This window comes from Pseudophryne corroboree, chromosome 9 (assembly GCF_028390025.1).
Source record: "Pseudophryne corroboree isolate aPseCor3 chromosome 9, aPseCor3.hap2, whole genome shotgun sequence".
NCBI classification, from domain to species: domain Eukaryota; kingdom Metazoa; phylum Chordata; class Amphibia; order Anura; family Myobatrachidae; genus Pseudophryne; species Pseudophryne corroboree.
This window is the reverse complement of record NC_086452.1, coordinates 40844620-40864223: the sequence shown is the minus strand read 5'-3', so window position 1 is coordinate 40864223 and position 19604 is coordinate 40844620. Positions and strand designations below refer to the sequence as shown.

At 48.6% G+C, this 19604-nt stretch overlaps 1 protein-coding gene across 1 annotated transcript in view; it reads right to left on the bottom strand.

Moving 5' to 3' along the window:
* TM2D1 (TM2 domain containing 1) overlaps window positions 1-19381 on the bottom strand; it is a 101191-nt gene extending 81810 nt beyond the window's left edge. Inside the window, exons 1-2 of the mRNA XM_063939229.1 lie at window positions 19189-19381; window positions 2993-3066 (exon numbers count right to left, since the gene is read on the bottom strand). Of these exons, the coding sequence (XP_063795299.1) occupies window positions 2993-3066; window positions 19189-19322 (208 nt within the window). The 5' untranslated portion in view covers window positions 19323-19381. The remainder of the gene's footprint in view (window positions 1-2992; window positions 3067-19188) is intronic.
* Between the last annotated feature and the right edge of the window lie 223 nt (window positions 19382-19604).

Below are 19604 nucleotides of genomic sequence, written 5' to 3'. Positions count from 1 at the left end.
ATACTACTTGCAGAACCCAGGGATCCACCTGTGAGCGAGCCCACTGGTCGCTGAAGTTCCCGAGACGCGCCCCCACCGCACCTGGCTCCACCTGTGGAGCCCCAGCGTCATGCGGTGGACTCAGATGAAGCGGGGGAAGATTTTTGATCCTGGGAACTGGCTGTCTGGTGCAGCTTTTTCCCTCTTCCCTTGTCTCTGTGCAGAAAGGAAGCGCCTTTAACCCGCTTGCTTTTCTGAAGCCGAAAGGACTGTACCTTATAATACGGTGCTTTCTTAGGCTGTGAGGAAACTTGAGGTAAATTTTTTCCTTCCCAGCTGTTGCTGTGGATACGAGGTCCCAGAGGCCATCCCCAACAATTCCTCACCCTTATAAGGCAGAATCTTCATGTGCCTTCTAAAGTCAACATCGCCTGTCCACTGCCGGGTCCCTAATACCCTCCTGGCAGAATGGACATTGCATTAATTCTGGATGCCAGCCGGCAAATATCCCTCTGTGCATCCCTCATATATAAGACGACATCTTTAATATGCTCTATGGGTAGCAAATAGTATCCCTGTCCTGACAGGGTAATAGACCACGCTGCAGCAGCACTATCCATGCTGAGGCAATTGCAGGTCTCAGTTTAGTACCTGAGTGTGTATATACAGACTTCAGGATAGCCTCCTGCTTTTTATCAGCAGGCTCCTTCAAAGTGGCCGTATTCTAAGACTGCAGTGCCACCTTTTTTGACAAACGTGTGAGCGCCTTATCCACCCTAGGGGATATCTCCCAACGTGACCTATCCTCTGGCGGGAAAGGGTACGCCATCAGTAACTTTTTAGAAATTAGCAGTTTCTTATCGGGGGAACCCACGCTTCTTCACACAGTTCATTCACTCATCTGATGGGGGAACAAAACACTGGCTGCTTTTTCTCCCCAAACATAAAACTCCTTTTTTTTTGGTGGTACCTGGGTTAATGTCAGAAATGTGTAACACATTTTACATTGCCGAGATCATGCAACGGATGTTCCTAGTAGATTGTGTATATGTCTCAACCTCGTCGACACTGGAGTCAGACTCCGTGTCGACATCTGTGTCTGCCATCTGAGGTAGCGGGCGTTTTTTGAGCCCCTGATGGCCTTTGAGACGCCTGGGCAGGCGCGGGCTGAGAAGCCGGCTGTCCCACAGCTGTTACGTCATCCAGCCTTTTATGTAAGGAGTTGACACTGTCGGTTAATACCTTCCACCTATCCATCCACTCTGGTGTCGGCCCCACAGGGGGCGACATCACATTTATCGGCATCTGCTCCGCCTTCCACGTAACCTTCCTCATCAAACATGTCGACACAGCCGTACCGACACACCGCACACACACAGGGAATGCTCTGACTGAGGACAGGACCCCACAAAGTCCTTTGGGGAGACAGAGAGAGTATGCCAGCACACACCAAAGCGCTATATAATACAGGGATTCACACTTCTCACAGTGATTTTTCCCTTATAGCTGCTATAATACACAATTTTGCGCCTAAATTTAGTGCCCCCCCTCTCTTTTTAACCCTTTGAGCCTGAAAACTACAGCTGAGAGCCTGGGGAGCTGTCTTCCAGCTGCACTGTGAAGAGAAAATGGCGCCAGTGTGCTGAGGGAGATAGCCCCGCCCCTTTTTCGGCTGACTTTCTCCCGCTTTTTATGGATCTCTGGCAGGGGTATTTTTCACATATATAGCCTCTAGGACTATATATTGTGATTAATTTGCCAGCCAAGGTGTTAATATTGCTGCTCAGGGCGCCCCCCCCCAGCGCCCTGCACCCTCAGTGACCGGAGTGTGAGGTGTGCATGAGGAGCAATGGCGCACAGCTGCAGTGCTGTGCGCTACCTTGTTGAAGACCGAAGTCTTCTGCCGCCGATTTTCAGGACCAACTTCATGCTTCTGGCTCTGTAAGGGGGACGGCGGCGCGGCTCCGGGACCGAACGATCGAGGTCGGGTCCTGTGTTCGATCCCTCTGGAGCTAATGGTGTCCAGTAGCCTAAGAAGCCCAAACTAGCTCCAATCAGGTAGGTTCGCTTCTTCTCCCCTTAGTCCCTCGTAGCAGTGAGTCTGTTGCCAGCAGATCTCACTGAAAATAAAAAACCTAAAATATACTTTCTTTTCTAGGAGCTCAGGAGAGCCCCTAGTGTGCATCCAGCTCAGCCGGGCACAAGATTCTAACTGAGGTCTGGAGGAGGGTCATAGAGGGAGGAGCCAGTGCACACCAGGTAGTCCTAAAGCTTTCTTTAGTTGTGCCCAGTCTCCTGCGGAGTCGCTATTCCCCATGGTCCTTACGGAGTTCCCAGCATCCACTAGGACGTCAGAGAAAAGGTCGATGTGAGTTTATCACTTTTTTTGTTTTCATTCTTTTTACTTTTTCATACTTTACGATCCACGTGGACTACAGTAACCAGTGCCGAGTGCCGAGCGCAGCAGTAGCGGAGCGAGGCACCTTGCCCGAAGCATGGCGAGCGAAGCAAGCCATGCGAGGGGACGCGGTGCACTAATTGGGGTTCCCCGTCAATTTACGAAGGAAACGACAACAAAAAACAGTCAAAAACTCATGTCGAACTAGTGCATGTCAACCAATAGTGGTCGACCTAATGACCCATACCCCTAAAAAATAAATGTATTTTCACAAGCAAAAATATCTCAGAAGTATGGCAGCATCCACTGAGCAACTTTTGGACATGCCAGGAATAGCCATACAGCATAGTTCACCAACCAGTAGTCCATGGAAAGACTATTTTGTAACCAAATTTTATCTGGATTTCACCAGGTCGCCTGTCTTGCTCTAAAGCAATTTCAGCATCTACCAAACCAATTTTAATAATCCTTCAGCAAAGCCTGACCATGTTCCCAATCCCACCACCAACGGATAGCTGGCAGTAAGAGTCTGTAACCTGATAACTGTGAAAAGGCCGCAGCTGCACCATGTCTGGCACTCACAGAAATATTCCCCGTATAAATGAACGTACTCACCAAACGCTGTATAATTTGCACATTTTACGGGCTCTTGCGTTGCTGGGTTTATTTCGGGAACTGTGCACACATATGTTCAAGGATTAAGGAAAATGAGCGATAAATGTTCATTATACACAAATCAATATACTGTGGTTAATGTAAATGTTCACAGATGTTTCTCACCCTTTAGGCTGTCTGAGCTCTCCATAGGATACAGTGTAACTTATAAACATAAAAATCAATGCTGCTTAACGCAACACAGCACTTAGGCCTGACGAAACGTATGTGTCCGACACGCCACGAGCTGCAGCCGTAGACACCGATGAACCGGGGCAATTTTAAAAAGCAGCCGCTCCACGAGCCCCGCCACTGCTGCTGCTTCAGCCGGCTACTAATAACAAACAGATACCCCTTTGCACTCTGGAACTCCCTCCAATGGGAAGGAGCGAGGTTCAGCGGGCTGGCGCTAAACTAAAGATGGCGTCAAGCCATCAAGTAGTCAAGATTTAAAAATGTTAAAGTCCTAGTTCCATTTGTAGATTGCAGAATTTATGCCTTAATAAGACCCCTTTCACACAGGTATATTGCCGAGTCGACGCGGGTCGCTGTGCAGTGTGAAAGGGGTCAGTCCAGAATTCTCGGGTCGCCTGACCCAGTATTTCAACCCGGGAATAAAGAAGGGTTATTCCCAGGTCAGTGGTAGTGTGAACGGGTTGTCGGGTCGATGTGAAAGCGGTAGACGTGTATGAAAACAACTCTTTTAAAAAAAGAAGAAAAAAACTTTTTTAGTGACTAAAGATACAGCAGCTTCCATACAGGGGTGAGCTGTACACCCCAATGGAGCAGCACCGAGAAAAATGAATAATTAGAAAGCGAGACTAATTATTCCTGTAGCAAATGTATACAGATGAAGGATCCTTATTAAGTAAGCGTTTTATATTTACCACTGTGCAAGTTACTCCTATGTATATGGATCTTTCATTGTCAGTGGATTATAAATGGCACACAATCTCTGGGGCAGATGTATTAAGCCTGGAGAAGGCATAAGGAAGTGATAAACCAGTGATAAGCACAAGGTGATAAATGCACCGGCCAATCAGCTCCAGTATGTAAATTATCAGTTAGGATCTGATTGGCTGCTGCCTTTATCACCTTGCACATATCACTGGTTTATCACTTCCTTATGCCTTCTCCAGGTTAATACATCTGCCCCACTGTTCTTTTTCATATCAATACCCTATAGGGTATTAGTATATATGTGTATGTGTGTATATATGTATGTATATATATATATATATATATATATATATATATATATAAAAATTAGTTATTTTATAGTCTACAGCAGAGATTGTCTACCCTTTACAACTCGCGGCACACAGAACAAGAGCTAAATATTGCCAAGGCACACTGAAATATAATGGTGATGCATGGTGCAGTTGCGCGTCCTAGGATGTCATGTCGCAGCTTCTCCATAGGTAACGCCTGAGCCACATCTGAGAAAGCCAGAAGAGCCCAACACTGGCCGGGCCCAAAATTAGAACTGGCTCTGCAACCACTAAACCCACCAGTATTGATCGTTCCAGGGCCTCAGTAGCGGCAAAACACTGACAAGCCTGGCTGTGCTTCTATGGCGGCACACCTGGAGACTGCTCAGGGCACACTAGTGTGTCACGGCACAGTAGTCGAAAAACACTGATCTACAGGAATTATTTTATTTATACTCTATAGCAGTGGTTCCCAAACTAGGTGCTACGGGTCGGTGGCCCAGGACTAATGGTGTGTACACACGGTGAGATATTTTCTTACGATTTTGACTATATAGTCAAAATCGTAAGAAAAGTTAGTGCAGATCGCAAGGTGAAAGTCACCTTGCGATCCCGGTGCGGTCGGCACTGCAAGCATAGATAGTCAAAACTGACTTGCCTGCACAGTCTATCTCGTAGAAGAGATAGTCAAAATTGACACTTAGCCAAAATCGCACATAGGCCCTCATTCCGAGTTGTTTGCTCGTTATTTTTCTTCGCATCGGTGCGATTTTCCGCTAACTGCGCATGCGCAATGTTCGCACTGCGGCTGCGTCAAGTAAATTTGCTAAGAAGTTTGGTATTTCGTTCTGGTGATCGGAGTGTGATTGACAGGAAGTGGGTGTTTCTGGGCGGAAACTGACCGTTTTATGGGTGTGTGTGAAAAAACGCTGCCGTTTCTGGGAGAAACGGGGGAGTGTCTGGAGAAACGGGGGAGTTCCTGGGCGAACGCTGGGTGTGTTTGTGACGTCAAACCAGGAACGAAACTGACTGAACTGATCGCAGTGGCAGAGTAAGTGTCGAGCTACTCAGAAACTGCTAAGAAATTTCTATTCGCAATTTTGAGAATCTTTCGTTCGCAATTCTGCTAAGCTAAGATTTACTCCCAGTAGGCGGCGGCTTAGCGTGTGCAATGAGGGCCATAGTTAGTATCGCAAGCTCAGTCATTATGTGTTTGCAATGCCGACCTAGCCCCTGTCGCATAGTGAGAATCGGGGTTAGCCCGAAACTCACCATGTGTACACACCTTACACCAAATTATTTATGGTCCACGATAGGGAAAAACCACAGCTGGCGCATGCCAATCACAAAATATGTGCACAAACCCAACACCACATAATTCAACCTAAGAATGACAGGTAGCCCAATTCACGTAATTTAATCATATTTGTAGGATTTTTGGCCTAGGGGGTGACGTGAAAAAAAATAAGAATTTACTTACCGATAATTTTATTTCTCATAGTCCGTAGTGGATGCTGGGGACTCCGAAAGGACCATGGGGAATAGCGGCTCCGCAGGAGACTGGGCACAAAAGTAAAAGCTTTAGGACTACCTGGTGTGCACTGGCTCCTCCCCCTATGACCCTCCTCCAAGCCTCAGTTAGGATACTGTGCCCGGACGAGCGTACACAATAAGGAAGGATTTTGAATCCCGGGTAAGACTCATACCAGCCACCCCAATCACACCGTACAACTTGTGATCTGAACCCAGTTAACAGCATGATAACAGAGGAGCCTCTGAAAAGATGGCTCACAACAATAATAACCCGATTTTTGTAACAATAACTATGTACAAGTATTGCAGACAATCCGCACTTGGGATGGGCGCCCAGCATCCACTACGGACTATGAGAAAATAAGAATTTACTTACCGATAATTCTATTTCTCGGAGTCCGTAGTGGATGCTGGGGTTCCTGAAAGGACCATGGGGAATAGCGGCTCCGCAGGAGACAGGGCACAAAAAAGTAAAGCTTTTACCAGATCAGGTGGTGTGCACTGGCTCCTCCCCCTATGACCCTCCTCCAGACTCCAGTTAGGTACTGTGCCCGGACGAGCGTACACAATAAGGGAGGCAATTTGAATCCCGGGTAAGACTCATACCAGCCACACCAATCACACCGTACAACTTGTGATCTAAACCCAGTTAACAGTATGATAACAGAAAGAGCCTCTTAAAGATGGCTCCTTAACAATATAACCCGAATTTGTTAACAATAACTATGTACAGTATTGCAGATAATCCGCACTTGGGATGGGCGCCCAGCATCCACTACGGACTCCGAGAAATAGAATTATCGGTAAGTAAATTCTTATTTTCTCTATCGTCCTAAGTGGATGCTGGGGTTCCTGAAAGGACCATGGGGATTATACCAAAGCTCCCAAACGGGCGGGAGAGTGCGGATGACTCTGCAGCACCGAATGAGAGAATTCCAAGTCCTCTTTTGCCAGGGTATCAAATTTGTAGAATTTTACAAACGTGTTTTCCCCCGACCACGTAGCTGCTCGGCAGAATTGTAATGCCGAGACCCCTCGGGCAGCCGCCCAAGATGAGCCCACCTTCCTTGTGGAATGGGCCTTAACAGATTTAGGCTGTGGCAGGCCTGCCACAGAATGAGCAAGTTGAATTGTGTTACAAATCCAACGAGCAATCGTCTGCTTAGAAGCAGGGGCACCCAACTTGTTGGGTGCATATAGTATCAACAGCGAGTCAGATTTTCTGACTTCAGCCGTCCTTGAAATGTATATTTTTAAGGCTCTGACAACGTCCAACAACTTGGAGTCCTCCAAGTCGCCAGTGGCCGCAGGCACCACAATAGGTTGGTTCAGGTGAAACGCTGATACCACCTTAGGGAGAAAATGCGGACGAGTCCTCAGTTCTGCCCTATCCGAATGGAAGATTAGATAAGGGCTTTTATAAGATAAAGCCGCCAATTTAGATACTCTCCTGGCGGAAGCCAGGGCCAGTAACATAGTCACTTTCCATGTGAGATATTTAAAATCCACCTTTTTCAATGGTTCAAACCAATGGGATTTGAGGAAATCTAAAACTACATTTAGATCCCACGGTGCCACCGGAGGCACCACAGGAGGCTGTATATGCAGTACTCCTTTAACAAAAGTCTGTACCTCAGGAACTGAGGCCAATTCTTTTTGGAAGAATATTGACAGGGCCGAAATTTGAACCTTAATAGATCTCAATTTGAGACCCATAGACAATCCTGATTGTAGGAAATGTAGGAAACGACCCAGTTGAAATTCCTCCGTCGGAACACTCCGATCCTCGCACCACGCGACATATTTTCGCCAAATGCGGTGATAATGTTTCGCGGTGACTTCCTTCCTTGCCTTAATCAAGGTAGGAATGACTTCTTCTGGAATGCCTTTCCCTTTTAGGATCTGGCGTTCAACCGCCATGCCGTCAAACGCAGCCGCGGTAAGTCTTGAAAGAGACAGGGACCCTGTTGTAGCGGGTCCCTTCTCAGAAGTAGAGGGCACGGGTCGTCCGTGACCAACTCTTGAAGTTCCGGGTACCAAGTCCTTCTTGGCCAATCCGGAGCCACTAGTATTGTTCTTACTCCTCCTCACCGTATAATCTTCAATACCTTTGGTATGAGAGGCAGAGGAGGAAACACATATACTGATTTGTACACCCAAGGTGTTACCAGTGCGTCCACAGCTATTGCCTGTGGATCTCTTGACCTGGCGCAATACTTGTCCAGTTTCTTGTTGAGGCGAGACGCCATCATGTCTACCATTGGTCTTTCCCAACAGTTTATTAGCATGTGGAAGACTTCTGGATGAAGACCCCCCTCTCCCGGGTGAATATCGTGTCTGCTGAGGAAGTCTGCTTCCCAGTTGTCCACGCCCGGGAAGAACACTGCTGACAGTGCTATTACGTGATTCTCCGCCCAGCGAAGAATCTTGGCAGCTTCTGCCATTGCACTCCTGCTTCTTGTGCCGCCCTGTCTGTTTACATGGGCGACCGCCGTGATGTTGTCCGACTGAATCAACACCGGTTTTCCTTGCAGGAGTGGTTCCGCCTGGCTTAGAGCATTTTAGATTGCTCTTAGTACCAGAATGTTTATGTGAAGAGACTTTTCCAGGTTCGTCCATACCCCCTGGAAGTTTCTTCCTTGTGTGACTGCTCCCCAACCTCTCAGGCTGGCGTCCGAGGTCACCAGGATCAAATCCTGTATGCCGAATCTGCGGCCCTCCAATAGATGAGCCTTTTGCAACCACCACAGAAGATATACCCTTGGCGACAGGGTTATTCGCAGGTGCATCTGAGGATGCGACCCTGACCATTTGTCCAACAGATCCCTTTGCATGGAATCTGCCGAATGGAATTGCTTCGTAAAAAGCCACCATTTTTCCCAGGACTCTTGTGCATTGATGTACAGACACCTTTCCTGGTTTTAGGAGGTTCCTGACAGGTCGGATAACTCCTTGGCTTTTTCCTCGGGAAGAAAAACCTTTTTCTGAACCGTGTCCAGAATCATCCCTAGGAACAGCAGACGTATCGTCGGAAAACAGCTGCGATTCTTGGAATATTTAGAATCCAGTCGTGCCGTCGAAGAACTACTTTAGATAGTGCTCTTCCGACCTCCAACTGTTCTCTGGAACTTGCCCTTTTTAGGTCGTGCAAGTAAGGGATAATTTAGATGCCTTTTTTCTTTGAAGAAACATCTTTTCGGCCATTACCTTGGTAAAAAGGCCCGGGGTGCCGTGGATAATTCAAACGGCATCGTCTGAAACTGATATTGACAGTTCTGTACCACGAACCAGAGGTACCCTTGATGAGAAGGACAAAATTTGGACATGGAGGTAATCCTTGATGTCCAGGGACACCATATAGTCCCCTTTTTTCCGGTTCGCTATCACTGCTCTGAGTGACTTTATCTCGATTTGAACCTTTTATGTAAGTGTTCAAAACATTTTAGATTTAGACTATGTGTCACCAAGCCGTCTGGCTTCAGTACCACAATATAGTGTGGAAAAATAATACCCTTTTCCTTGTCGTAGGAGGGGTACTTTGATTATCACCTGCTGGATATACAGCTTGTGAATTGTTTCCAATGCTGCCTCCCTGTCGGAGGGAGCCGTTGGTAAAGCAGACTTCAGGAACCTGCGAGGAGAAGATGTCTCGACTCTCCAATCTTTACCCCTGGGATAATACTCGTACGATCTAGGGGTCAACTTGCGAGTGATCCCACTGCGCCCTGAGACTCTTGAGACTACCCCCCCACCTTGAGTCCGCTTGCACGGCCCCAGCGTCATGCTGAGGACTTGGCAGACGCGGTGGAGGGCTTCTTTTCCTGGGAAAGGGCTGCCTGCTGCAGTCTACTTCCCTTACCTCTATGTCTGGGCAGATATGACTGGCCTTTTGCCTGCATGCCCTCATGGGAAAGGAAAGATTGAGGCTGAAAAGACGGTGTCTTTTTTAGCTGAGATGTAACTTGGGGTAAAAAAGGTTGGATTTCCCAGCTGTTGCTGTGGTCCCCAGGTCCGATGGACCGACCCCCAAATAACTCCTTCCCTTTATACAGCAATACTTCCATCTGCCGTATGGGATCTGTATCACCTGACCACTGTCGTGTCCCTGACATCTTCTGGGAGATATGGACAACGCACTTATCTTGATGCCAGAGAGCAAATATCCCTCTGTGCATCTCACATACATATATATAGAATGCATCCTATTAAATGCTCTACATGAATAAAATATTTTCAGTCAGGGAATCCGACCAAGCCAACCCAGCACTGCATCTCCAGGCTGATGGCGATCGCTGGTCGCAGTATAACCACCGTATGTGTGTATATACTTTTTAGGATATTTTTCCAGCTTCCTATCAGCTGGCTCCTTGAGGGCGGCCGTATCTGGAGACGGTAACGCCACTTGATAAGCGTGTGAGCGCCTTATCACCCTAAGGGGTGTTTCCCAACGTACCCTAATTTCTGGCGGGAAAGGGTATAACGCCAATATTTGCTATCGGGGTAACCCTACGCATCATCACACACTTCATTTTATTTTATCTGATTCAGGAAAAACTACAGGTAGTTTTTTCCACTCCCACATAATACCCTTTCTTGTGGTACTTGTAGTATCAGAAACACGTAACACCTCCTTCATTGCCCTTAACGTGTGGCCCTAATGAGAAATACGTTTGTTTATTCACCGTCGACACTGTATTCAGTGTCCGTGTCTGTGTCTGTGTCGACCGACTGAGGTAAATGGGCGTTTTTAAAACCCCTGACGGTGTTTCTGAGACGCCTGGACCGGTCCTAATAGATTGTCGGCCGTCTCATGTCGTCAACCGACCTTGCAGCGTGTTGACATTCTCACGTAATTCTCTAAATAAGCCATCCATTCCGGTGTCGACTCCCTAGAGAGTGACATCACCATTACAGGCAATTTCTCCGCCTCCTCACCAACATCGTCCTCATACATGTCGACACACACGTGCCGACACACAGCACACACACCGGGAATGCTCTGACAGAGGACAGGACCCACTAGCCCTTTGGGGAGACAGAGGGAGAGTCTGCCAGCACACACCAAAAACGCTATAATTATATAGGGACAACCTTATATAAGTGTTTCTCCCTTATAGCATCTTTTATATATATACAATATCGCCAAAATCAGTGCCCCCCCTCTCTGTTTTAACCCTGTTTCTGTAGTGCAGTGCAGGGGAGAGCCTGGGAGCCTTCTCTCCAGCTTTTCTGTGAGAGAAAATGGCGCTGTGTGCTGAGGAGATAGGCCCCGCCCCTTTTACGGCGGGCTCGTCTCCCGCTATTTTTGAAGTTAGGCAGGGGTTAAATATCTCCATATAGCCTCTGTGGGCTATATGTGAGGTATTTTTTGCCTCTAATAAGGTTTTTATTTGCCTCTCAGAGCGCCCCCCCCAGCGCTCTGCACCCTCAGTGACTGTTGTGTGAAGTGTGCTGAGAGGAAAATGGCGCACAGCTGCAGTGCTGTGCGCTACCTTTATGAAGACTCAGGAGTCTTCAGCCGCCGATTTTGGACCTCTTCTCTCTTCAGCGTCTGCAAGGGGGCCGGCGGCGCGGCTCCGGTGACCATCCAGGCTGTACCTGTGATCGTCCCTCTGGAGCTAGTGTCCAGTAGCCAAGCAGCAAATCCACTCTGCACGCAGGTGAGTTCACTACTTCTCCCCTAAGTCCCTCGTTGCAGTGATCCTGTTGCCAGCAGGACTCACTGTAAAGTAAAAAACCTAAGCTAAACTTTCTCTAAGCAGCTCTTTAGGAGAGCCACCTAGATTGCACCCTTCTCGTTCGGGCACAAAATCTAACTGGAGTCTGGAGGAGGGTCATAGGGGGAGGAGCCAGTGCACACCACCTGATCTGGTAAAAGCTTTACTTTTTTGTGCCCTGTCTCCTGCGGAGCCGCTATTCCCCATGGTCCTTTCAGGAACCCCAGCATCCACTTAGGACGATAGAGAAATAGAATTATCGGTAAGTAAATTCTTATTTTCTCTGACGTCCTAGTGGATGCTGGGGACTCCGAAAGGACCATGGGGATTATACCAAAGCTCCCAAACGGGCGGGAGAGTGCGGATGACTCTGCAGCACCGAATGAGAGAACTCCAGGTCCTCCTCAGCCAGGGTATCAAATTTGTAGAATTTAGCAAACATGTTTGCCCCTGACCAAGTAGCTGCTCGGCAAAGTTGTAAAGCCGAGACCCCTCGGGCAGCCGCCCAAGATGAGCCCACTTTCCGTGTGGAATGGGCTTTTACAGATTTTGGCTGTGGCAGGCCTGCCACAGAATGTGCAAGCTGAATTGTACTACAAATCCAATGAGCAATAGTCTGCTTAGAAGCAGGAGCACCCAGCTTGTTGGGTGCATACAGGATAAACAGCGAGTCAGATTTTCTGACTCCAGCCGTCCTGGAAACATATTTTCAGGGCACTGACTACGTCCAGCAACTTGGAATCCTCCAAGTCCCTAGTAGCCGAAGGCACCACAATAGGCTGGTTTAAGTGAAATGCTGAAACCACCTTAGGGAGAAATTGAGGACGAGTCCTCAATTCTGCCCTGTCCGTATGAAAAATTAGGTAAGGGCTTTTATAGGATAAAGCCGCCAATTCTGAGACACGCCTGGCTGAAGCCAGGGCTAACAGCATTACCACTTTCCATGTGAGATATTTTAAGTCCACAGTGGTGAGTGGTTCAAACCAATGTGATTTTAGGAATCCCAAAACTACATTGAGATCCCAAGGTGCCACTGGAGGCACAAAAGGAGGCTGTATATGCAGTACCCCCTTGACAAACGTCTGAACTTCAGGAACTGAAGCTAGTTCTTTTTGGAAGAATATTGACAGGGCCGAAATTTGAACCTTAATGGACCCTAATTTTAGGCCCATAGACAGTCCTGTTTGCAGGAAATGCAGGAAACGACCCAGTTGAAATTCCTCTGTAGGGGCCTTCCTGGCCTCACACCACGCAACATATTTACGCCAAATACGGTGATAATGTTGCACAGTTACATCCTTCCTGGCTTTGATCAGGGTAGGGATGACTTCATCCGGAATGCCTTTTTCCTTCAGGATCCGGCGTTCAACCGCCATGCCGTCAAACGCAGCCGCGGTAAGTCTTGGAACAGACATGGTCCCTGCTGGAGCAGGTCCTTTCTTAGAGGTAGAGGCCACGGGTCTTCCGTGAGCATCTCTTGAAGTTCCGGGTACCAAGTCCTTCTTGGCCAATCCGGAGCCACGAGTATAGTCCTTACTCCTCTCCTTCTTTTGATTCTCAGTACCTTGGGTATGAGAGGCAGAGGAGGGAACACATACACTGACTGGTACACCCACGGTGTTACCAGAGCGTCCACAGCTATTGCCTGAGGGTCCCTTGACCTGGCGCAATATCTGTCCAGTTTTTTGTTGAGGCGGGACGCCATCATGTCCACCTTTGGTTTTTCCCAACGGTTCACAATCATGTGGAAGACTTCTGGGTGAAGTCCCCACTCCCCCGGGTGGAGGTCGTGTCTGCTGAGGAAGTCTGCTTCCCAGTTGTCCACTCCCGGAATGAACACTGCTGCCAGTGCTATCACATGATTTTCCGCCCAGCGAAGAATCCTTGCAACTTCCGTCATTGCCCTCCTGCTTCTTGTGCCGCCCTGTCTGTTTACGTGGGCGACTGCCGTGATGTTGTCCGACTGGATCAACACCGGCTGACCCTGAAGCAGAGGCCTTGCCTGACTTAGGGCATTGTAAATGGCCCTTAGTTCCAGGATATTTATGTGAAGTGACGTTTCCGTGCTTGACCACAAGCCCTGGAAATTTCTTCCCTGTGTGACTGCTCCCCAGCCTCTCAGGCTGGCATCCGTGGTCACCAGGACCCAGTCCTGAATGCCGAATCTGCGGCCCTCTAGAAGATGAGCACTCTGTAACCACCACAGGAGAGACACCCTTGTCCTTGGAGACAGGGTTATCCGCTGATGCATTTGAAGATGCGATCCGGACCATTTGTCCAGCAGATCCCACTGAAAAGTTCTTGCGTGGAATCTGCCGAATGGAATCGCTTCGTAAGAAGCCACCATTTTTCCCAGGACCCTTGTGCATTGATGCACTGACACTTGGCCTGGTTTTAGGAGGTTCCTGACTAGGTCGGATAACTCCCTGGCTTTCTCCTCCGGGAGAAACACCTTTTTCTGTACTGTGTCCAGAATCATCCCTAGGAACAGCAGACGTGTCGTCGGAATCAGCTGCGATTTTGGAATATTTAGAATCCATCCGTGCTGTCGTAGTACTACTTGAGATAGTGCTACTCCGACCTCTAACTGTTCTCTGGACCTTGCCCTTATCAGGAGATCGTCCAAGTAAGGGATAATTAAGACGCCTTTTCTTCAAAGAAGAATCATCATTTCGGCCATTACCTTGGTAAAGACCCGGGGTGCCGTGGACAATCCAAACGGCAGCGTCTGAAACTGATAGTGACAGTTCTGTACCACAAACCTGAGGTACCCTTGGTGAGAAGGGCAAATTGGGACATGGAGGTAAGCATCCTTGATGTCCAGAGACACCATATAGTCCCCTTCTTCCAGGTTCGCTATCACTGCTCTGAGTGATTCCATCTTGAATTTGAACCTTTGTATGTAAGTGTTCAAGGATTTCAGATTTAAAATAGGTCTCACCGAGCCGTCCGGCTTCGGTACCACAAACAGCGTGGAATAATACCCTTTTCCCTGTTGTAGGAGGGGTACCTTGATTATCACCTGCTGGGAATACAGCTTGTGAATGGCTTCCAATACCGCCTACCTGTCGGGGGGAGACGTTGGTAAAGCAGACTTCAGGAACCGGCGAGGGGGAGACGTCTCGAATTCCAATTTGTAGCCCTGAGATACTACCTGCAGGATCCAGGGGTCCACTTGCGAGTGAGCCCACTGCGCGCTGAAATTCTTGAGACGGGCCCCCACCGTGCCTGAGTCCGCTTGTAAGGCCCCAGCGTCATGCTGAGGACTTGGCAGAAGCGGGGGAGGGCTTCTGTTCCTGGGAAGAAGCTGTCTGCTGCAGTCTTTTTTCCCCTTCCTCTGCCCCGGGGCAGATATGAGTGGCCTTTTGCCCGCTTGCCCTTATGGGGACGAAAGGACTGAGCCTGAAAAGACGGTGTCTTTTTCTGCTGAGAGGTGACCTGGGGTAAAAAGGTGGATTTCCCAGCCGTTGCCGTGGCCACCAGGTCCGATAGACCGACCCCAAATAACTCCTCCCCTTTATACGGCAATACTTCCATATGCCGTTTGGAATCCGCATCACCTGACCACTGTCGCGTCCATAACCCTCTTCTGGCAGAAATGGACAGCGCACTTACTCTTGATGCCAGAGTGCAAATATCCCTCTGTGCATCTCGCATATATAGAAATGCATCCTTTAAATGCTCTATAGTCAACAATATATTGTCCCTGTCCAGGGTATCAATATTTTCAGTCAGGGAATCCGACCAAGCCACCCCAGCACTGCACATCCAGGCTGAGGCGATTGCTGGTCGCAGTATAATACCAGTATGTGTGTATATACTTTTTAGGATATTTTCCAGCTTCCTATCAGCTGGTTCCTTGAGGGCGGCCGTATCAGGAGACGGTAACGCCACTTGTTTTGATAAGCGTGTGAGCGCCTTATCTACCCTAGGGGGTGTTTCCCAACGCGCCCTAACCTCTGGCGGGAAAGGGTATAATGCCAATAATTTTTTAGAAATTAGCAGTTTTTTTATCGGGGGAAACCCACGCTTCATCACACACCTCATTTAATTCATCTGATTCAGGAAAAACTACGGGTAGTTTTTTCACACCCCACATAATACCCTTTTTTGTGGTACTTGTAGTATCAGAAATGTTCAAAACCTTCTTCATTGCCGTGATCATGTAACGTGTGGCCCTACTGGAAAATACGTTTGTTTCCTCACCGTCGACACTGGAGTCAGTGTCAGTGTCTGGGTCTGTGTCGACCACCTGAGGTAACGGGCGCTTTAGAGCCCCTGACGGTGTTTGAGACGCCTGTACAGGTATTAACTGATTTGCCGGCTGTCTCATGTCGTCAACAGTCTTTTGTAAAGTGCTGACACTATCACGTAATTCCTTCCATAAGACCATCCAGTCAGGTGTCGACTCCCTAGGGGGTGACATCACTAATACAGGCAATTGCTCCGCCTCCATACCATTTTCCTCCTCATACATGTCGACACAACGTACCGACACACAGCACACACACAGGGAATGCTCTGATAGAGGACAGGACCCCACTAGCCCTTTGGGGAGACAGAGGGAGAGTTTGCCAGCACACACCAGAGCGCTATATATATATATATATATATATATATATATATATATATATATATATACAGGGATAACCTTATATAAGTGTTTTTCCCTTATATAGCTGCTGTATAGATTTATCTGCCAAATTAGTGCCCCCCCTCTCTTGTTTTACCCTGTTTCTGTAGTGCAGGACTGCAGGGGAGAGTCAGGGAGCTTCCCTCCAACGGAGCTGTGAGGAAAAAATGGCGCCAGTGTGCTGAGGAGATAGGCTCCGCCCCCTTCACGGCGGCCTTTCTCCCGCTTTTTTAAGGAAAAATTGGCAGGGGTTAAATACATCCATATAGCCCAGGAGCTATATGTGATGTATTTTTTGCCATATAAGGTGTTTTTATTGCGTCTCAGGGCGCCCCCCCCAGCGCCCTGCACCCTCAGTGACCGGAGTGTGAAGTGTGCTGAGAGCAATGGCGCACAGCTGCGGTGCTGTGCGCTACCTTATTGAAGACAGGACGTCTTCTGCCGCCGATTTTCCGGACCTCTTCAGTCTTCTGGCTCTGTAAGGGGGCCGGCGGCGCGGCTCTGAGACCCATCCATGGCTGGGCCTGTGATCGTCCCTCTGGAGCTAATGTCCAGTAGCCTAAGAAGCCCAATCCACTCTGCACGCAGGTGAGTTCGCTTCTTCTCCCCTTAGTCCCTCGGTGCAGTGAGCCTGTTGCCAGCAGGTCTCACTGAAAATAAAAAACCTACTTTAAACTTTTACTCTAAGCAGCTCAGGAGAGCCCCTTAGTATGCACCCTTCTCGTTCGGGCACAAAAATCTAACTGAGGCTTGGAGGAGGGTCATAGGGGGAGGAGCCAGTGCACACCAGGTAGTCCTAAAGCTTTTACTTTTGTGCCCAGTCTCCTGCGGAGCCGCTATTCCCCATGGTCCTTTCGGAGTCCCCAGCATCCACTAGGACGTCAGAGAAAAAATGCTGCTATAAAGCAGTGGTTCACAAACTTTTTTTAATCACGGTGCCCCTAGAGTATCAGCATTTTCTCAATTCGCAGTACTTAAAACAGTGTTCCCCAAACTCAATCCCCAAGGCATCCTAATGCCGGGTTCACACTAGACAAGAGGTTCCCAAACACTGAGGCAGATGTATTAACCTGTAGAAGGCATAAGGAAGTGATAAACCAGTGATATGTGCAAGGTGATAAACGTACCAACCAATCAGTTCCAATATGTAAATTAAGCTAGGAGCTGATTGGCTGCTGCCTTTATCACCTTGCACATATCACTGGTTTATCACTTCCTTATGCCTTCTCCAGGTTAATACATCTGCCCCACAGTCTTTAAGGCACCCTAACGGTCCAGGTTTTAAGTATATCCATGCTTGGCCACAGGTGACTTATAGGCCCTACACACTGGCCGATCCGCCGGCGAGCTGTCCGATGGCGGATACGGCCGACCCGGCGGTGGGGGGGCAGTGACGGGGGGAGTGAAGTTTCTTCACTCCCCCCGTCACCCGGCTGCATTGAAGTGCAGGCAAATATGGAGATCGCCCATATTGGCCTGCCTGTACAGCCAACAGGGGACCAGCGATGAACGAGCGCGGGGCCGCGCATCGTTCATCGCTGGAGCCTCCACACTGCACGATATGAACATTATCTCGTTCATTAATGAACGAGATCGTTCATATCATGCAGTCATGTTGGCCAGTGTGTAGGGCCCATTAGTTAGTACCTCACTCAATTTGATTTAACCATCTGTGCTGAGTCATGGATGTACTTAAAACCTGCACCGTTGGGGTGCTTTGAAGACCGCGTTTAAGAACCTCTGCACTAGACAATTTATCGGATGATATAATTCTGATGTGGATTAGTACGATATCTCAGCTGCATCGCTCAGTGTGTACCATTCCCTGGAGCCGCCTGTCCATGGTGCTGCAAGCCCAATGGGACGATGGCAAGCATTTGTCCAAATGCAGCGGCCAACGATACATTGCGCCATCGTCTAACACATTGCGCAGCATGTACGGACGGCGCAATGTATCATGCCGTCGCTGGGTAAACACATTGTTTAGTGTGTACCCAGCAATACAGTCCAGGTTTTAAGGCTATCCATGCTTATGATTTAATTAGTACCTCAGTCAGTTTGATTATACCATCTGTGCTCAAGCGTGGACACCCTTAACACCTGAACTGTTATGGTGCCTTGAGGATCAAGTGGAGATATTCTCCTCTCTAGGGATAATCAGGTAATGTATTATTAGTCGCTATGGGATACAGCAGCACCTGCTCATGTTATGCGCTGCAGATACTGCATTCACGGCGATAAGATGACCGCGTTGTCTGTTAAATGCTCCAGGCTTTATCAGCGATTTTTTTTTAGATAGCGCGCTGATATGCTAGGCAACGTACGAACGGTCTGTGGCACGGGCGGTTCCAACAGCTGCAGTTGTTGTTGCCATATGCATAGCTCTGTCCCCGGCTGTTGGCTCTGACAGCCAGGGATTGTGCATTCACAAAACAGTAACTCCCCCCCCCCCCCCCCCCCCCAAAAAAAAAAAAAAAAAAATTACAGCGGGTGCCGCTGGGAGAGGTACAGACGGCGCTGGCGAACGGCTATTCTAACTGCCGAAAGTGGGAGGGCGCAGATTACCAGCCAGGTGATTTACCTCTCTCCCGCAATGGCACCAATATTACATCCTGACGATAACTGGACCCGCTTCACCGCGACCCGGGGGTGAAGTGGGTCCGCACAACTAATGGCTAGAGCTTGCACGATAATACATCCACCCCAATATTAGTTATGAATAGTCTATAGCAGTGTATCCCAAACCCGGTCCTTAAAGCACTCTAACAGTCCAGGTTTTAAGGATATCCATTCTGAAGCACAAGTAACTTAATTACTGCCTTAGTTTGATTTGATCACCTGTGCTCAAGCACGAATATACTTAAACCCTGGACTGTTGGGGTTCCTTGAGGACAGAGTTTGGGAAACTCTGCTCTATAGGGATAATATCACTGATTATTATCTACAAGTTCCAGCATTTGGCAGTCAGGGTATACTGGGCCTTGTAGTCCCACAGCAACCGGCTAGTAAGGAAGGTTGCCCCTATATGCCAGTAAATACCACCGGTCCCGCCTCACAGGATATTGTCCTAGGCGCAGCTCGTCACACTTCAGGATGCCGCCATCATCAGCGGTCGTACAGACCCAGTGCGACCACCATAGACAACACCACAGCGGGAACCCCGCCGCCAGGAACCGGACACCCCTGGAGAGCGCCATCTTAGGAGTGGCACAACACGCACACAAAGCGCCTGTCAGAGATGGCTCCGCCCACGGGCACGTCACGGCCGGTCATGGGGTGCTGAACTAGGAGACCTGACGGCGCCATCTTGCGTGTGGCAAAATGTGAGGATATCAGGAAATATGAAGTGGTATCTTTGTAACAGGGCATATAAATTTAATAAGACAATCCCCTTTATAAGATTAGTCATACTCTGGCTCACAATGCACTGATTATTATGGTTCATTCTGTTTAGTACATCTTTATGTGGGAAAGCAGTT